This window comes from Pan paniscus, chromosome 8 (assembly GCF_029289425.2).
Source record: "Pan paniscus chromosome 8, NHGRI_mPanPan1-v2.0_pri, whole genome shotgun sequence".
NCBI classification, from domain to species: Eukaryota; Metazoa; Chordata; class Mammalia; order Primates; family Hominidae; genus Pan; species Pan paniscus.
The window spans coordinates 43494031-43508865 of NC_073257.2; the positions used below are offsets into that span (position 1 = coordinate 43494031).

The 14835-nt window shown below is 44.2% G+C and overlaps 1 protein-coding gene across 10 annotated transcripts in view; it reads right to left on the reverse strand.

The window, feature by feature from the left end:
- Positions 1 to 2792: 2792 nt before the first annotated feature.
- The window catches only part of ZNF438 (zinc finger protein 438), a 190844-nt gene continuing 178801 nt past the window's right edge, over positions 2793 to 14835 (reverse strand). For all 10 annotated transcript variants that reach the window (XM_063607309.1, XM_034930226.4, XM_003821449.5 and 7 more), the window contains 2 exons: positions 6542 to 8378; positions 2793 to 3587 (listed from right to left, as the gene is read on the reverse strand). In XM_063607309.1, coding sequence (XP_063463379.1) covers positions 2975 to 3587; positions 6542 to 8378 — 2450 coding nt within the window. In that variant the 3' untranslated portion in view covers positions 2793 to 2974. The remainder of the gene's footprint in view (positions 3588 to 6541; positions 8379 to 14835) is intronic.

Consider the following 14835-nt stretch of genomic DNA (forward strand, 5'->3'; position numbering starts at 1 on the left):
AATGCCAACTTCTGTGGTTCCTAGTAGTTTCCATCCTTGAATTCTGCACTTAAGATCTGTCTACTCAAGCTTTTTACAATCTTTCATATGGTACAAAATACCTCTTCTCCCAAGTCTGGCCAAAAGCCTAATAAATACCAGCCACCAGTTATCACATGGCCCACAGGTGCCAGGCATTTCGTGTGTGTCTCTTTTACTCTTCACAACAGTGCCTTGACATACGATTGTCACCCCCATTTCACAGAGGAGAGAATGGAGCCTAAGAGGGGACACTCTCTCAAGGCCACACACAGTAAGTATTGGAGCACTTTGTTGCACACCACACCACCTCTGGCCTAAGTATACAGGTTGGGACTGTTCCAATAACATCTCCACACCCAAGAAAGGCTCTGAGCTGTTCCCAAAGTAACTTTAGCTAAATACTCTCTCTCATCTTCCTGCCTCCCCAATAGGAGGCCCTCTTCCCACCATTCTCAATGAAGCACTACTAGTAAGGGCCAGAAACTCCTTATTTTGGGTGGCACTGGGGCTGTCTGCATTGTAAGGCAGGGGAGTTTTCAAAAGCTGAGAACTGTAACACTGTACCACAAATGAACCCATACTGACATCCAGGGAGGGTCCTATATGCCCCACTAACCTTCCTTATCTTAAAAAAAGAATTTTCGGCTGGGTGCAGTGGCTCACGCCTGTAATCCCAGCACTTTGGGAGGCCCAGACGGGCAGATCACGAGGTCAGGAGATCGAGACCATCCTGGATAACATGGTGAAACCCCGTCTCTACTAAAAATACAAAAAAAAAAAAAAAAAAAGGAAATTAGCCAGGCATGGTGGCGGGTGCCTGTAGTCCCAGCTACTCGGGAGGCTGAGGCAGGAGAATGGCATGAACCCGGCAGGTGGAGCTTGCAGTGAGCCGAGATCGTGCCACTGCACTCCAGCCTGAGCAGCACTCCAAAAAAACAAAAAGAATTTTCTTAAAGATGAGTGTCACTTTTTCATGGCTCCCCACCTGCGCCCTCCCTCTCCCTGTGGATCAGTGCTCTGTTGAGTCATCTAAATTTAGTTAGTACATTGGAGCTGCTGTTCTGAAATGCTCGGAAATGCAGCTGCTCTGAAATGGGGATCCAGCCAGAGTGCTGAATCATGAGCCAATCATATCTTCTCCATACCTTTGCTCTTTTCCCCATTCCTCACTGTACTCCTTTCTGGAGACTGCCTATGGCCTTGCCGTAAGAATATGTGGGGAAATAAAGGCCACAGGTGGGCTCCTGCACAATCCAGGGGACTTGAGACTTTCCCCGAGTGCTGGGTGGGTGTATTCTGTCCCACACCTTTGTCTCCACACACTCCACTCTGCTTTGGCCAACTGGCCAGTGTTTCTAAAATACGACTTAGCATCTGAGGATTGAGCAGTCTATGAATTATTTCATAGTTTGAATTCAAGTTTCATGGTTTGAATTCAAGTAGTATTCCTTGTAGAAGTCATTTGGTAATGTCTTTGAGACCAATACTTCAAAAAACAAACTGGGAACTGGTTTGAATGGTAAAGCGACTTCATTATTAACCAAGAAGTTCTAAAACTATCAAACAGTGGAGGTCTGATATTCCCTATTTGAAACTGGGTAAAGCGTGATCAACAGACAAACCACAACACAATCTTTCAGATATTTCTATCCCTACTCTCTTATTCCCAAATTTACAAAACTATTTGCAAAAAGACAAAGATTAAGTTTTCTCTTGTACTATTTGAGGCAAATCATGTCTACAAACACTGGCTATTAAAATCAGACATTAAAAAAAGATGTAAGATCCACCAGCTTATCAATTAGAATTTAGTTCTTTCTCTGTTTAGGTAACTTCCTTGAGCACAAAATATTATGACCATACCTGGGCTGAGTTTCAGCAAACAGGGCTGGCCACACGTATGGTGCTTTCATCCAAGACTGAGATTATCAGTAGGATGAGTGCTGAAACTCCACTTTCCTAAGAAAATGATTTTGCAGCCAGGATGGCCAGAAGCTTCAAATGACAACTTTACTGATTCGAGGTAATTTCCCAGGAATTTAAGAGGCAATCATTTACTTCTGACTTTCAAAGAGAACTGGGCTTGAAAAGCACAGTTCCATCTAAAATTGATCAGCTAGCGACAACCCTCTGAAGTTACTTGGGAGTGAGGGAAAGCAGTTGAGACCCCTACACATCTGGACTGAACTATCTAGTTCATTTTCCAGGTTGTAAATTTTCTGGTCCCAAAGACTACTTGAAAATAACTTTTTACCAAGCAAGTAGACTTTATTAGCTGAAGTACTAAATTTTTTAAAAAATTATTTTGATATGGAACACTACCGCTATAAGACTTGCCAACAACTAATCTTCAATGAAATGTGCATTTAAGAAAATAGCAAAATTACAAGAAACAAAAATCTGAGTCCTGAAAACATGGATTTTAAATTATTGTAGATGACAATCTTATTAAAATACTGCTCTATATCATATTCAAATAAACCAGAGAATTTAATAAATATCAGCATTTACCATCTAACTTGATACTATGGTTGAGATTAAAAGGGTTTTGCTGCCTGGACATTTTTGACATTTGTCAATCTATATAAGCAGAAAACACCCGAACAAAAGGAAGGACACATGCATGTTTTCACTGAGAGCTGTATTTGAAGAACAGCCTATATTCTTCTAAATTTCAATCTTCAAATTTTGATCTTTTTATTTATTCTGAAAGTCTAAGATATTAAGAATCAGTACGTATTTTAAAATAAGACTGCATATAGTTAGAAAAATATGCTTCGAGAGCTTATATTTTATTTCATTAAGAAAATAAAACCATGTACAAAAATCATTTCTGTTCACTCACACCAATCCTGTTGTTTGATCTTTGTGACTAAGCACCACCATAAAGCACGAAGCTCTGAAGGAAGGTGGCGGCAGAGCTCTCTCCTTAACCCCAGGCTGCCTGGGGGTCTCATTTCTCAGCTTCACTGGGAAGTTCGATCACTCCCTGGTTGGAGACTGTATTTAAAATAGCCCACAGTTTGGAAGGGTCCTCACAGTTATGCTGGTGCTTCCAGTGGTGGAGGAGGTCCTCTTTCCGTCCCAGCATCTCTGCACAAAGCAGGCAGTTAAAGCCTGAATGGGACCACAAGAGAACCGTGTGGAGGCCAGGACACTCAGGGCCCTGGCAGGTTTCCCTTGGCTTGTTGGTTCCTGACTGGGGTCCTTCATTTTCCATGAGCATTTCCACGCCATTCTGATGAAGGTGGAGCTGCCTTTTCAGTCTTGGACATGCGTGTGACTCCTCGGAGGAGGAATGAACCTTCTCCGGCTTCCCTCTCTCAGGATGCCTTTTCCGGTCGGGGCTAGCGTGCTGCACCAACTCTTCCTGAGTCCCCTTGCTTCCTGGGAAGGTCCCTTCTTGTAGCCTGCCCTCAATTTCCTCTCCATGAACATAAAGTAAATGAAATTTTATTTCCGCAAAAGACTGAGCAGTAATCTGACAACGACCACATTTGATTTGTAATTTGACTTCGTCTGCCTGGTTTAGAAGGAAGTCTTCTTCCAGGTTGGACTTGTTTTCCCTGAAAAGGCCAATAATAATGAAGATAAGATTTCATGGAAAAATGCAATTGGAACCTTTCCTCTCAGCTGCCAGCCTTCAGGGATCTAAAACATAACACTGACGAGAAAGACAAGGGCTGGGGTAAACAGAGAGCACCTGGGAAGACCTTCTGCAAGGACCGTGGTGAATACTAATTGTCACTCCTGCTTGTGGCCACACATTTCTCCAGCTACCAGGGTTCATTTAGTCAACAGTCCTCTTCACGCATCTGTCCCAGGCGAGCTAACTCGTCTTTGGTTACCACAGGGACAGGAGCAATCACGTGGAAGAGTCACGTAAGAGCGCGTGAAGGGCACGGGAACACCCTCGGTTCTGTTGAAGGTAACGGTCCCACCCTACCCACTGTGGCTCTCCCTAACCTTGAGCACCAATACCTTCTATTCAATTTTGGCTCACTCTGTCATGTTCAGTAAAAATAAAGGGTGCCTACCCTATTTCTTCCTTGCTTTTCTAGAGTCTCTCCTTTTTCTTAGACGTTTCTGTCCCCTTTAAGACCTCTGTGCCTTTCACTAATGAACCATGAAACCTCACTTCTTCCTTCTTTTCCTAGAGTTAGATTTTGATTTTTAGGTACAATGTCCAAACTACATTTGGCAAGAGCGTCTGTTTTGATTTGGGGAAGAGGAGAAGATTTCATATTCAGAAAGGAGCCAGTGAGCACCCAGCTGAAGGTGCAGCTGGGACTTGTGGGGCTAGTCCTGAGAGTGTCAGGTTCATTTGTGCAGGGTTGGCCAGGGCCACTGCACCACCTGCACCTTGCCTGCTGTTGCTGCTGGGAAAACATGGAGAGGAGGTGGGCAGTCCCTGAAACCTGCCACCCTGAGAGCCACTGCGATGGGGCCAGGCTGAGTCACCTGCTGGCAGGGGAAAACAGCACACTAGGGCATGCAGGAGTGGGTAGAGAGGGGCCCTGAGGCAGAGCTGGGCCAGGGGTGGTGCCACACTTCATGGAGCCAGTGGGAGCTGGGGACAAGCACGAGCCCTGCCCTTTCCAAGTTGACGGTGTGGGAGCTTCCCAGGCACAACTGCCTGCAGCTGCCCAAGCTGCAGCTGCGACCCAGGCACCCCTGTGCTCTTGGAAGCTGGGAGCAGGCAGGAGCCCTCCTGCCCTCCCAGGCATCACTGTAGCTACCCTGCTGTGGCTGCAGATCCAGGCATCTCTGCACTCTCAGGGGTCCAGGAAGGCCCCTTTCCCCCCACGGGCTCAAGAAGCACCTGCTCCTGCTGCCTGGCTTCTCCCTGCTGTCAGCACCTGCTCCAATCTCAAAGCAAGGCTGGGGCTGAGCCTGGGCTCTGCTGTAACCTGGTTGGGTGTGCACATGCTCGAGGCAGTGCTGATATGCCCACCTCCTACCCCATTGGCCCGCTCCAGACTTTGGGTGCCAATAAGCATGGAAGGGAGGCTGAGGAAGGGGCGCTCAGGACAGCTTGGTGCCGGCCTGCAGGTGCCTCCTCAGCATGAACAGCCTGGGTGCCACAAACAGAAGCAGGGAGCAAAGAAGCTCCTGGGCAGAAAGGGGGAGGTCCCCGGTGAAGCCCCACCTTCAAGTCAGAAAAGCCCTGAAGCCTGGGGGCCAGGTTGCCAGTCATGTTGACTGGAGTGGGAACTTGTGGTGCTTTTGTGGGTCTGTCCATAACTGCCCATGGACCAACTGCACGCATTTCCTCTCCTCTGAGGCACATAAAAGCCCCGGACTTAGCCAGACTTGAAGAGACAATGGGACGACCAGTGGCAGAGAGGAGCTACCCTCTCTGCTGAGAGCACAAGAGATGACGGGGAAAACCTGCCTGCAGAAAGGAACTGCCCCGTGCAGTTCAACTCTGAGCTGTTCTATCACTCAATAAAGCTCCTCTTCATCTTGCTCACCCTCTACTTCTCTGTGTACCTCATTCTTCCTGAACGCAGGACAAGAACTCGAGACCTGCCAAATGGTGGGGCTAAGAGAGCTGTAACACAAACAGGCTGAAACACGCCTCTTGTTTGCCACACAGCAGGTGAAGAGAAGAGCTGTGGCCCTTTGGGGAGCTCTGTCCTGGGAGCCCCCTGAGCCAGGGCAGTGACTCCCTAGTCTCCAAGCTTCTGGGCAACATCATGTTCCTGGTGCCAACCGTGGAAGCTGCTTGTGATGTGCCTGGTCCAGCCACAGCCTTGCAAGGAGGTGGCACCTGGAGCTGCCTGGCCTGCAGCAGCAGCCGGCGTGCCTGCCTATGCGCAGTGGCCAGACCCCACGCTCACTCACACATCCCTCACCACTCTGTGCCTGGCTCCCCCTTGGCAGGCATGGGATCTAGGCCGGTAGCATGAGCTGAGTGCAGCCTGCTAGGCCAAGTGGATGGAATGAGCCTAATGGGCCAGAGCAAAACTCAGGCCAAGGCGCCACTGGCCACAGAGGTTTCCGGCCGGTGAAATGACACCCAAAGGACCCCATAGCAATAATACCAGGAAGCAGTGCTTGCAAAAAGGAATGACACCAGAAAGAGTGAACCCGAACTGATGGGAAAAACAGGGCAAATGAAGAGGGTGGGGTCTGGGCACCTTAAGGTAGGGTCAACATGACAGACCCACCCACTCTGAGTCCCCAACCATGGGTCATGCTGCATTTTGGGGCAAATGATGCTGTTTAAAATAACGCAAATTCTGTGGATGTGATTTTGGGGGAAATTACTTGTAAAGACCACTGAACTATATACAGTACTTTACTAGATTGGTTAGGGTAATTCCAAGTATGGATGATCAGAAACCAGAGAGAAACAAGATCATTCTTCACAGATCTAGGAGGTATACATAGCTACTTTATGAAATCTTAATCCAAGAGATGTTTTATAAACTCTCCTTTCTGAATATGTAATCTTCCCCTCTTCCCCAAATCAAAACAGACTCTCTTGCCAGGTCTCCATTACATTGGCACTCACCTCTCCAATGATCCCTCCATGCCTCGCACACTCATGTCTCTGTTCTTTGGTATGTCTCCTGGCTGCAGTTCACTGGGCGCAGGCTCAGTGCTGATCACAACCCTATGCACTTCTTTCAGATGGCCAAAATAGACTCGGATGTGGCCAAACACTTTTGCACAAAACTCACAACACATGAGTTTCTTCAGACGGTTCTCACCATGATGAAGTTTCATGTGTGTGCTCAGGCTGCCAGGACGTACATAGGACTTGCGACAAATCCGACAACTGTAAGGGCGTCTGTTGGTGTGTGTATTCATGTGGTCTCGAAGGTGCTGTTTGAACTGGAAGTGGTGGTTGCAGACGTGACATCTGTGCCAAGGCTTCTTAATGCCAGAGAATCCATTTCTGAACACGGAGCTGGGCTTAGGGGAAGAGCTGTTGTCTTGCTTACAGCCAAGATATTTAGGAGTGAGTGAATTATTTAACAAAACATCCTGTCCTAGGCCCCCAAGCATCTGGGACTGTAGTGTAGTTGGAGAAGCCAGGGAGGCCAAAGTGGGTATGACCATGATAGGTTTGGGCATAATGCTACGGTATTTTTTCAGGGTCCCCAGCTTTTGGTCTCTGAATTCTTGGGGATCATTTTTTACTCTTTCTTTACCATCTCTACACTTATTAATGATACATTTCCTCCTTTTTCCCTGAAATGCCAAAATTTCATCTGGTACCTTCCGTTTTCTTCCTTTTCTCTTTGCTGCTCCACTGTTCAGTTTTGTTTTGTGGTTAAGATCAAGTTTGGTGGGTGGACAAAAGGCACTTTCACAGGCACTCTGCTGTGACACTTGTGGAACAGGTAGCCTGCTTGCCACCTTGGTGGCTGCATTAAAGCCTTCTGTGGTGGAGGATATCTTATCACAGTCGGCCTTAGGTCCTGGTAAAGAAAAACCTGCAATGTTAGCAGCTGATTTGATTTTGTAAACCTCCATTGTCTTCATTCTTGAGTAGGGTGGGATTGGCAGTTTCCCTTTGGGGACTGAAGAGATCAACTGAACTGCATTGCCAAGAATGGTTGGTGATAAACTGGTCATGGTTTTTGCAAGATCAACTTGTTCTTTAAATTTTTCACTGGCAACAGCAGAAGGTTTACTAGATGTTATCTTGCTTACAAAGTGTGCTTTCCCTGAAAGATCTGTGAGGTCCTGCTTGGCAGGCTCCTCTGGTGTGGATGATGCTGGGGTAGCAGGAGGGTTCAGACTGCCATGGGTGTTGGTCACTGGTGGTCTCAAGTCCCCATGATCACTTCCATTGGTCAGCGCAGCTGTGCTAATGCTGGCTGGGGCTTGCTCTAGTGATGGTACTTCCTCAAATGGACTGGGTTTGTACAGGAGTTCAGGGTGGTGAGGTGGGGAAGGGGACATCTGAGGACACATTTGGGTTTGGGCAGGAGCTTTGCTACAGCCACTCTTAGGAAAGATCAGGATGGGTTTCTTTCTCGATGCTTTGCTATTTCTAGGGGGTTGATATCTAGGAATAGGAAGTTTCAGGTTTTCAGGTAGGGACATTCTGGGTTTCTGAATTGGCTGAGCTGAGGCAACATGTGGCAGAGCAACAAGAGAAAATGTCCCCTCCTGGCCAGCAACCTGCATCAGGGCATAGTTCTGGGTGGACATCCCCAGCGGCTTGGAGTTGATGGAGGGTCCCAGATTCACCTGATCAGAGCGTGATGGTGAATGACATGGCAGCATTCTGGACGTTAGGACTTTGGGCACAATTTTTGGTGCAATGGTCCTAAACTGACTCTTATTCTGCAAACCTTTCCTACTCTGTATTGTTCCAGAAGGGATGTTTGATTCACCTGCAATGACAATAAAATATAAAGAGTTACTGTATGTAACTGTTCTGTTAGTGATACTTCAAACAACAAGCATCTTATTTACTCTGCCCAGAACAGATTCCTTGACCTACCTCCAAGCCTTCTGGGCAAAATCTTGTGTCCCTCAAGACCAGCTTGAAGATCAATTCCTGCCTACCTTCCCCCAAGGATTTCTATACTTACCTATGGTTCCTTAGCTCTTATTACGTTATTTACCATTTTCCATAATTTATGTGTTTATGTGTATCTCTACTAGTCAACACTGCTTGACAGTGAAGATGCCGTCCTTCTCATCCATGTATTCTGCAAGTCCATCCTCTCCATTTAACCTATCCCCACTCATCTTCACATGATGTCTGGTATGTTCTGCTATGTAGTTTATTATTTTATATACATGTTCTGCTTTCCCTATTAAGCTTCAGCTTTGTGAGGGTACAGCCTATATTCATCTCATCTTGATATTTCCCACTGTATCCTTTGTATAAAACAAGCGCTTCTTGTATCAAACTCATTTTTCACTCAATCTCAGGATACGCCATTTGACCCACTGGCAGTTGAATTTGTTTTGCACAGTGGATGCATTCCAGACTGAATGCTAGCTTTGTTGCTGTTTCCCCATGTGACTTGTGAATTTCTTCTCACACCTTTCAAACTGTTTATGTGTGCTTTTGCAATTAAATCACCAGTATTAAAAAAGCTGATGTGACACCTTTAAAAAATGTTGAACAAAAAACAGAAAGATACAAAGTGATAAGTACAGATACAGAGACAACATGCAAAATATGTGAATGGCACAAAAAGCACCTTCTAGGATACTAATAGGAACAATTTTGACTGATAGGGTAACACTTCATTCTTTCTGGATTAATTAGCCTGACCTAAGATCAATTACTACTACCTTAAGAGAACAATTAAGGAAACATTTTGGTGTCCTGCTTCTAAAGACTGAATTATCTATTTTATTCTCTGAGGTCTCAAGGTCACAAGACCTGGCTGCAGAAATGTTTCTAATTTCTAAGTATCTCATATTAATCAAACTTCAATTCACATTTACTAGGCACCTACATTATTCCAATCATTATTCCAGGATTGGCTATTGCCAAGTCCACAATCCCTTTTCTGAAATTTTTGGAGGAAGATGTGGTTTGGAATTTATATTTTCAAATTTTGGAAAAGTAGTAAGATGCATGTACTAAATGTTACATAACTCCCAGCAGAATCTGCAGGGCACCCATAATTGAACCTATTACCACTTCTGTAGCAAAACATGCAAATATTCGCAAGTTGGACAAATGAAGATTTTTAAATTGTCTTTATTTCAGTTCAAGTTTTTGCTTCTGAATGAGTTTGTAACAACTTTTCATAAACTTCTGTTTTCAGAGTTTTTTAGATTTTAGAGTTGGGGGTAGGGGACTGAACACTATCTGTTAGAGGATACAAGGTAGGTAGCAGACAATCTAGTGAAACAGACAATTGAAAATGTAAAATCAGCTGGGCACGGGGGCTCACGTCTATAATCCTAGCACTTTGGGAGGCTGAGATGGGCGGATCACTTGAGGTCAGGAGCTTGAAACCAACCTGGCCACGTGATGAAACTCCGTCTCTACTAAAAATACAAAAAAAAAATTAGCCAGGCATGGTGGCAGATGCCTGTAATCTCAGCTACTGGGGAGGCTGAGGCAGGAGAATCACTTGAACCCTGGAGGCAGAGGTTGTAGTGAGCCAAGATCGCACCACTATACTCCAGCCTGGGCAACAGTCTGAGCGAGACTCCGTCTCAAAAAAAAAAGAAAAGAAAATGTAACATCAACCTTGATTTTCTTTTTTCTTTTTTTTTTTTTGAGACGGAGTTTTGCTCTTATTGCTTAGGTGAGTGCAATGGTGCGATCTCGGCTCACCGCAACCTCTGCCTCCCGGGTTCAAGTGATTCTCCTGCCTCAACCTCCCAAGTAACTGGGATTACAGGCATGTGCCACCACACCCAGCTAATTTTGTATTTTTAGTAGAGACAGGGTTTCTCCATGTTGGTCAGGCTGGTCTCGAACTCCCGACCTCAGGTGATCTGCCCGCCTCGGCCTCCCAAAGTGCTGGGATTACAGGCATGAGCCACCGCGCCCGGCCCGTCAACCTTGATTTTAATGCCTACAGTGACTGAATTAACACTTTTAGCAGGAAGTTGATTCTTTCAGCAGAAATGACACCGCCTAAATAAACAAGCAACCTAGTAGAAATAAGGTGAAATTTATATTGACCAGTTTATTTTTAGAAAGTAATTGTTTTGCAAAGAAAAAGGACATTATGAAACATAAGTTCACAGGATAGCCTGCACTAGAGTAAGAAGTACAAGGACTAGTGAGTGCTATTGTCTGGAAAAATCAGACAAAGATAATTATGTTATTTGTTGTTTTCCTTCTGAGTTTGGTTACCGTGAATTCCGCTTATGGGTAAATTGAATGGTAAATCACTTGACAATAGTCATCTGTATGGATTGCTACTTCTTCCTACATAATTTTAATTTTTAAGTTTTATTTTCATAGCCTTTAAATTTAAATGTTTTTCATTTTAAACCTCACCTTCTCATCTTTTTTTTTTGGAAGAAGTACCAAAATAAGTCATAAATAAATACTTTAAATCAGGATTGAGAGACTTTGCAGAAAGCCTAAAATTATTGATGGCTTTTGGTTACTTAGAGATGTGGCTTAATAAATAATTACATTAACAGTAATAATGTTCTTTGCATTTACACAACAGATCTGGGGTGTGGAAGGAAGAGAAGAGAAAATATTGGGTCATTTATCACTAGTTCTTCCTCCTAATTGGGCAGAAAATATTTACCGCAAGATGAGCTAGAACAAAGGCTTAGTAATTCACCCTCTTGAAAGAATATGTGACAATAACACATCATAGCACAAGATCTATGACTCCCTCATCTCAAATCTGTCCAATGGCTCTTCATCTCAGAGTAAAGCCAAAATCTCTGCAATGGCTTAAAAGGCCTCATGCTTAAAAAGGTTCTCAGGAGCCTCTCTGACATATTTCCTCTACTTGCTCCACTCCAGCCATGGTGGCCTCTTTGCTGTTCTGGGCATGCACCTCCTGAGAGGCGGCTCCTGGCTGGGAGAAGCATTGGCTACTCCCGCCCACCCAGGACGCTCTCCCCTCAATAAATCCCCAGTACTTGCTGCATCGTTTCCTTCAAGGTTTTGCACAAATGGCTTCTTCTCAACGAGCATCTTCTCTGATGACCTTATTTAAAACTATATCCCATTGTGAACTCCCTGCTCCCTCTTCCTGTTTCATTTTCTCTAGAACATATGCTCCACTTATGGCCAGGCGTGGTGGCATATGCCTGTAATCCCAGCACTTTGGGAGGCTAAGGCAGGCAGATCACTTGAGGTCAGGAGTTTGAGACCAGCCTGGTCAACATGGTGAAACCGTTTCTCCTAAAAATACAAAAATTAGCCGAGTGTGGTGGCAAGTGCCTGTAATCCCAGCTACTTGGGAGGCTGAGGCAGGGGAACTGCTTAAACCTGGGAGGTGGAGGTTGCAGTGAGCTGAGATCATGCCACTGTACTCCAGCCTGGGCAACACAGTGAGACTACATCTCCAATGAATGAATGAATGAATGAATGAATGAATGAATGAATAAAGTATCACATATAGGCCGGGCGTGGTGGCTCACGCCTGTAATCCCAGCACTTTGGGAGGCCAAGACAGGTGGATGACAAGGTCAGCAGATCGAGACCATCCTGGCTAACACGGTGAAACCCTGTCTCTACTAAAAATACAAAAAAATTAGCTGGGCGTGGTGGTGGGCGCCTGTAGTCCCAGCTACTCGGGAGGCTGAGGAAGGAGAATGGCGTGAACCCGGGAGCTTGCAGTGAGCCGAAATAGCGCCACTGCACTGCAGCCTGGGTGACAGAGCGAGACTCCATCTCAAAAAATAAAAATTAATAGATAAAGTATCACATATACTGCCTGCCTTCCCTAGAATTCCTAGAGGACGGGGAGTTGGTCTGTGTCTTCAGGGCCTACAGTGTCCAGCACGTGACAGAGATTTACTAAATATTTGTTGAATTTTTTAAGCGGTAACAGAGTGATCAATGAGAAAAATAAATAATTTAGAGGTTGAGCCTTGGAAATTTTGTAAACAGTGGGGAAAAAAAGAACACAATTTAAAAATGACCTTTAACATTTCAATATTTTGAAAATTAAAAAAGAAACAGAGGATATTTCTCTGAGACATTTTTAAATGTAATTTTATTTATTGCCAGAATAAGGAGCTAATAATCAACTACCTACCTGAGGAAATAAAAAAAGAGAATGGTAAATTATGCTGCTGGGGCATAAACTGAAATAGTCAACGAAACAAGCAAGCTCTACAGAAAACAGACACACAGAGAGGAAGAGTGGGGGGATTAGAGCGAAGACAGAGGAACAATAGAAAGGGAAACCGAACCTCAGAGGCAGAGCATGGTAATGTCAACATGAAGAAAGGCAGAAATAACAGACAGCAAAAGATGCAGCTGAAGCAACAACAGTGGTCAAGGTCACCTCAAAGTCTCTAAAGACTTAAGTTGGGAAGGGGCTTCCTATTTTTTATGACCAAGTGTGAGAAAGCAACCTTCTGACAGTTAAGGTTTCCAGAAATGAAACCAGATATACTTCATAGAGCCATACCAAAAGGGAGTGAGCTAATTATGATATATTTGAAGTAAATGTGCTTCAACGGATCTTCAAATGTCTCCACATTATAGTGGAAATAAAATCACATAGGAAGAGCAAGGGCATTCAAAGGAAAAGGAGGCCACTGTGGCCTGGGAACAACAGGACACTCCTGAGCTCTTTCCTGGCTGCGAGAGCACCGATCAGTGTGAGCAGTGTGGGCAACCTGAAGTGACAGAGGCCCAGACGACCGGTATGATGTCTCCCAAACTGAGTCTGTGCTCCTCAAGGTCCCTGCAATTTAAAGAAGTGGATGCTGGGGTTGAAAGGCTTATCAGGTGGTTCATGATCAATATCACAAGCTAATCACAAAGAGTTTGTGGGGTGAAAAGATAAGGTCTTGTTGAGTACATTTAACATACTTATGCTTGTCTGGATCTATCAGGAAGTACATACAAGGGTGAGGGTCTCCATGAAGGTGGTGTTGAATCCAATTTCTCAGAATCATTATGGATAAATAATGAAACCAGTGTGTTAGTAGAAATGCAAGGCAGGAGAAAGACAGCAAGGCCACAGAAACAGAAGAGAAAAAACCCTGGTAATTACTTAAGTGTCCACCAACAGGGTGCTAATAAGATAATCATCCAACCATACAATGTAATACCACGCAGTAATAAAAACAAAGAATGAATCAGGGTGATCTGGAATACTCTCCAAGATGGGAGATGTACAGTATGCTATCACTTGGATTAACAAAAATGAGAAGATACACACACAAATATATCCTTTATATGTGCAGAATATCTCTGAAATGAAACAAAAGAAATCAGGATTATGGTGGCCTTTGTTGGGTGGAGGGACCTGGAGGAACTAAGAAGTCAGGAATGGGATAAGTGCTAACTTCCCACCGAATACCCTCTGTGCCTGGCACACAGGAGGTGCTTAGACATATTTGTTTAATGAATGAAAGGAAAACGAAAGTTTCCCTAGTTGAATCAGTTTTAAAAAGCAGTATCTTTTGGGATATTTGGGATGAGTGTGTGTCTATGCATAAATGACTGTCTAGATGTACACACAGAGAATGGCTCATGTCTTTTATTTTCCTTGACTACTTAATGACAAGAATTGCTAACGATCAGGGAAGTAATCTAGTAAGTAATCCGACAGGCAGTGCATAACTATCCACCAAAGTTAAGCACTGAGAAGTATTAGAGCTCATTACCTCCCAAGGACAAGTGGAGTTGTACAAATTATTCCTCCAAACATTTGCTCTTTAAGATAAAATAAGGCAATTTGCAATAAAGGTCAGTTATGCTAGAATAACTCGTGTTTTTTTGTTTTGTTTTGTTTTGTTTTTTTAGTAGTCTGAACAACAGGAGTCCTTACAGAAGCTGAAAATGCCATTAAGTTTTAAAAAACTCTAACATACTAAGATAGTATGACTGCAGAAAGTCTTTCTTGGCAATATAGTTATACAACAGTGGTTTATTCCACTACACATTTACAAGGCCTTTCACAGATGGTGTGATCTAAAAACTCTCACCTGCACCCACTAAATTACAGATCTTACAGAACTGTGCACTAAATAATGAGAAGTAAAAATTTCCACTGACATTCATAATTTCTGGAAATCCTGCACAACTACCCGTAACACAGTTAAAGAGACTCACAGGACTCTCAGGTACTAAACATGGACTTTTATTAACTGAAGACATAAAAGCGTCGCTCAGTAAAATTAATTTTGTACAATTATTCAACAGGAATACTTAATATT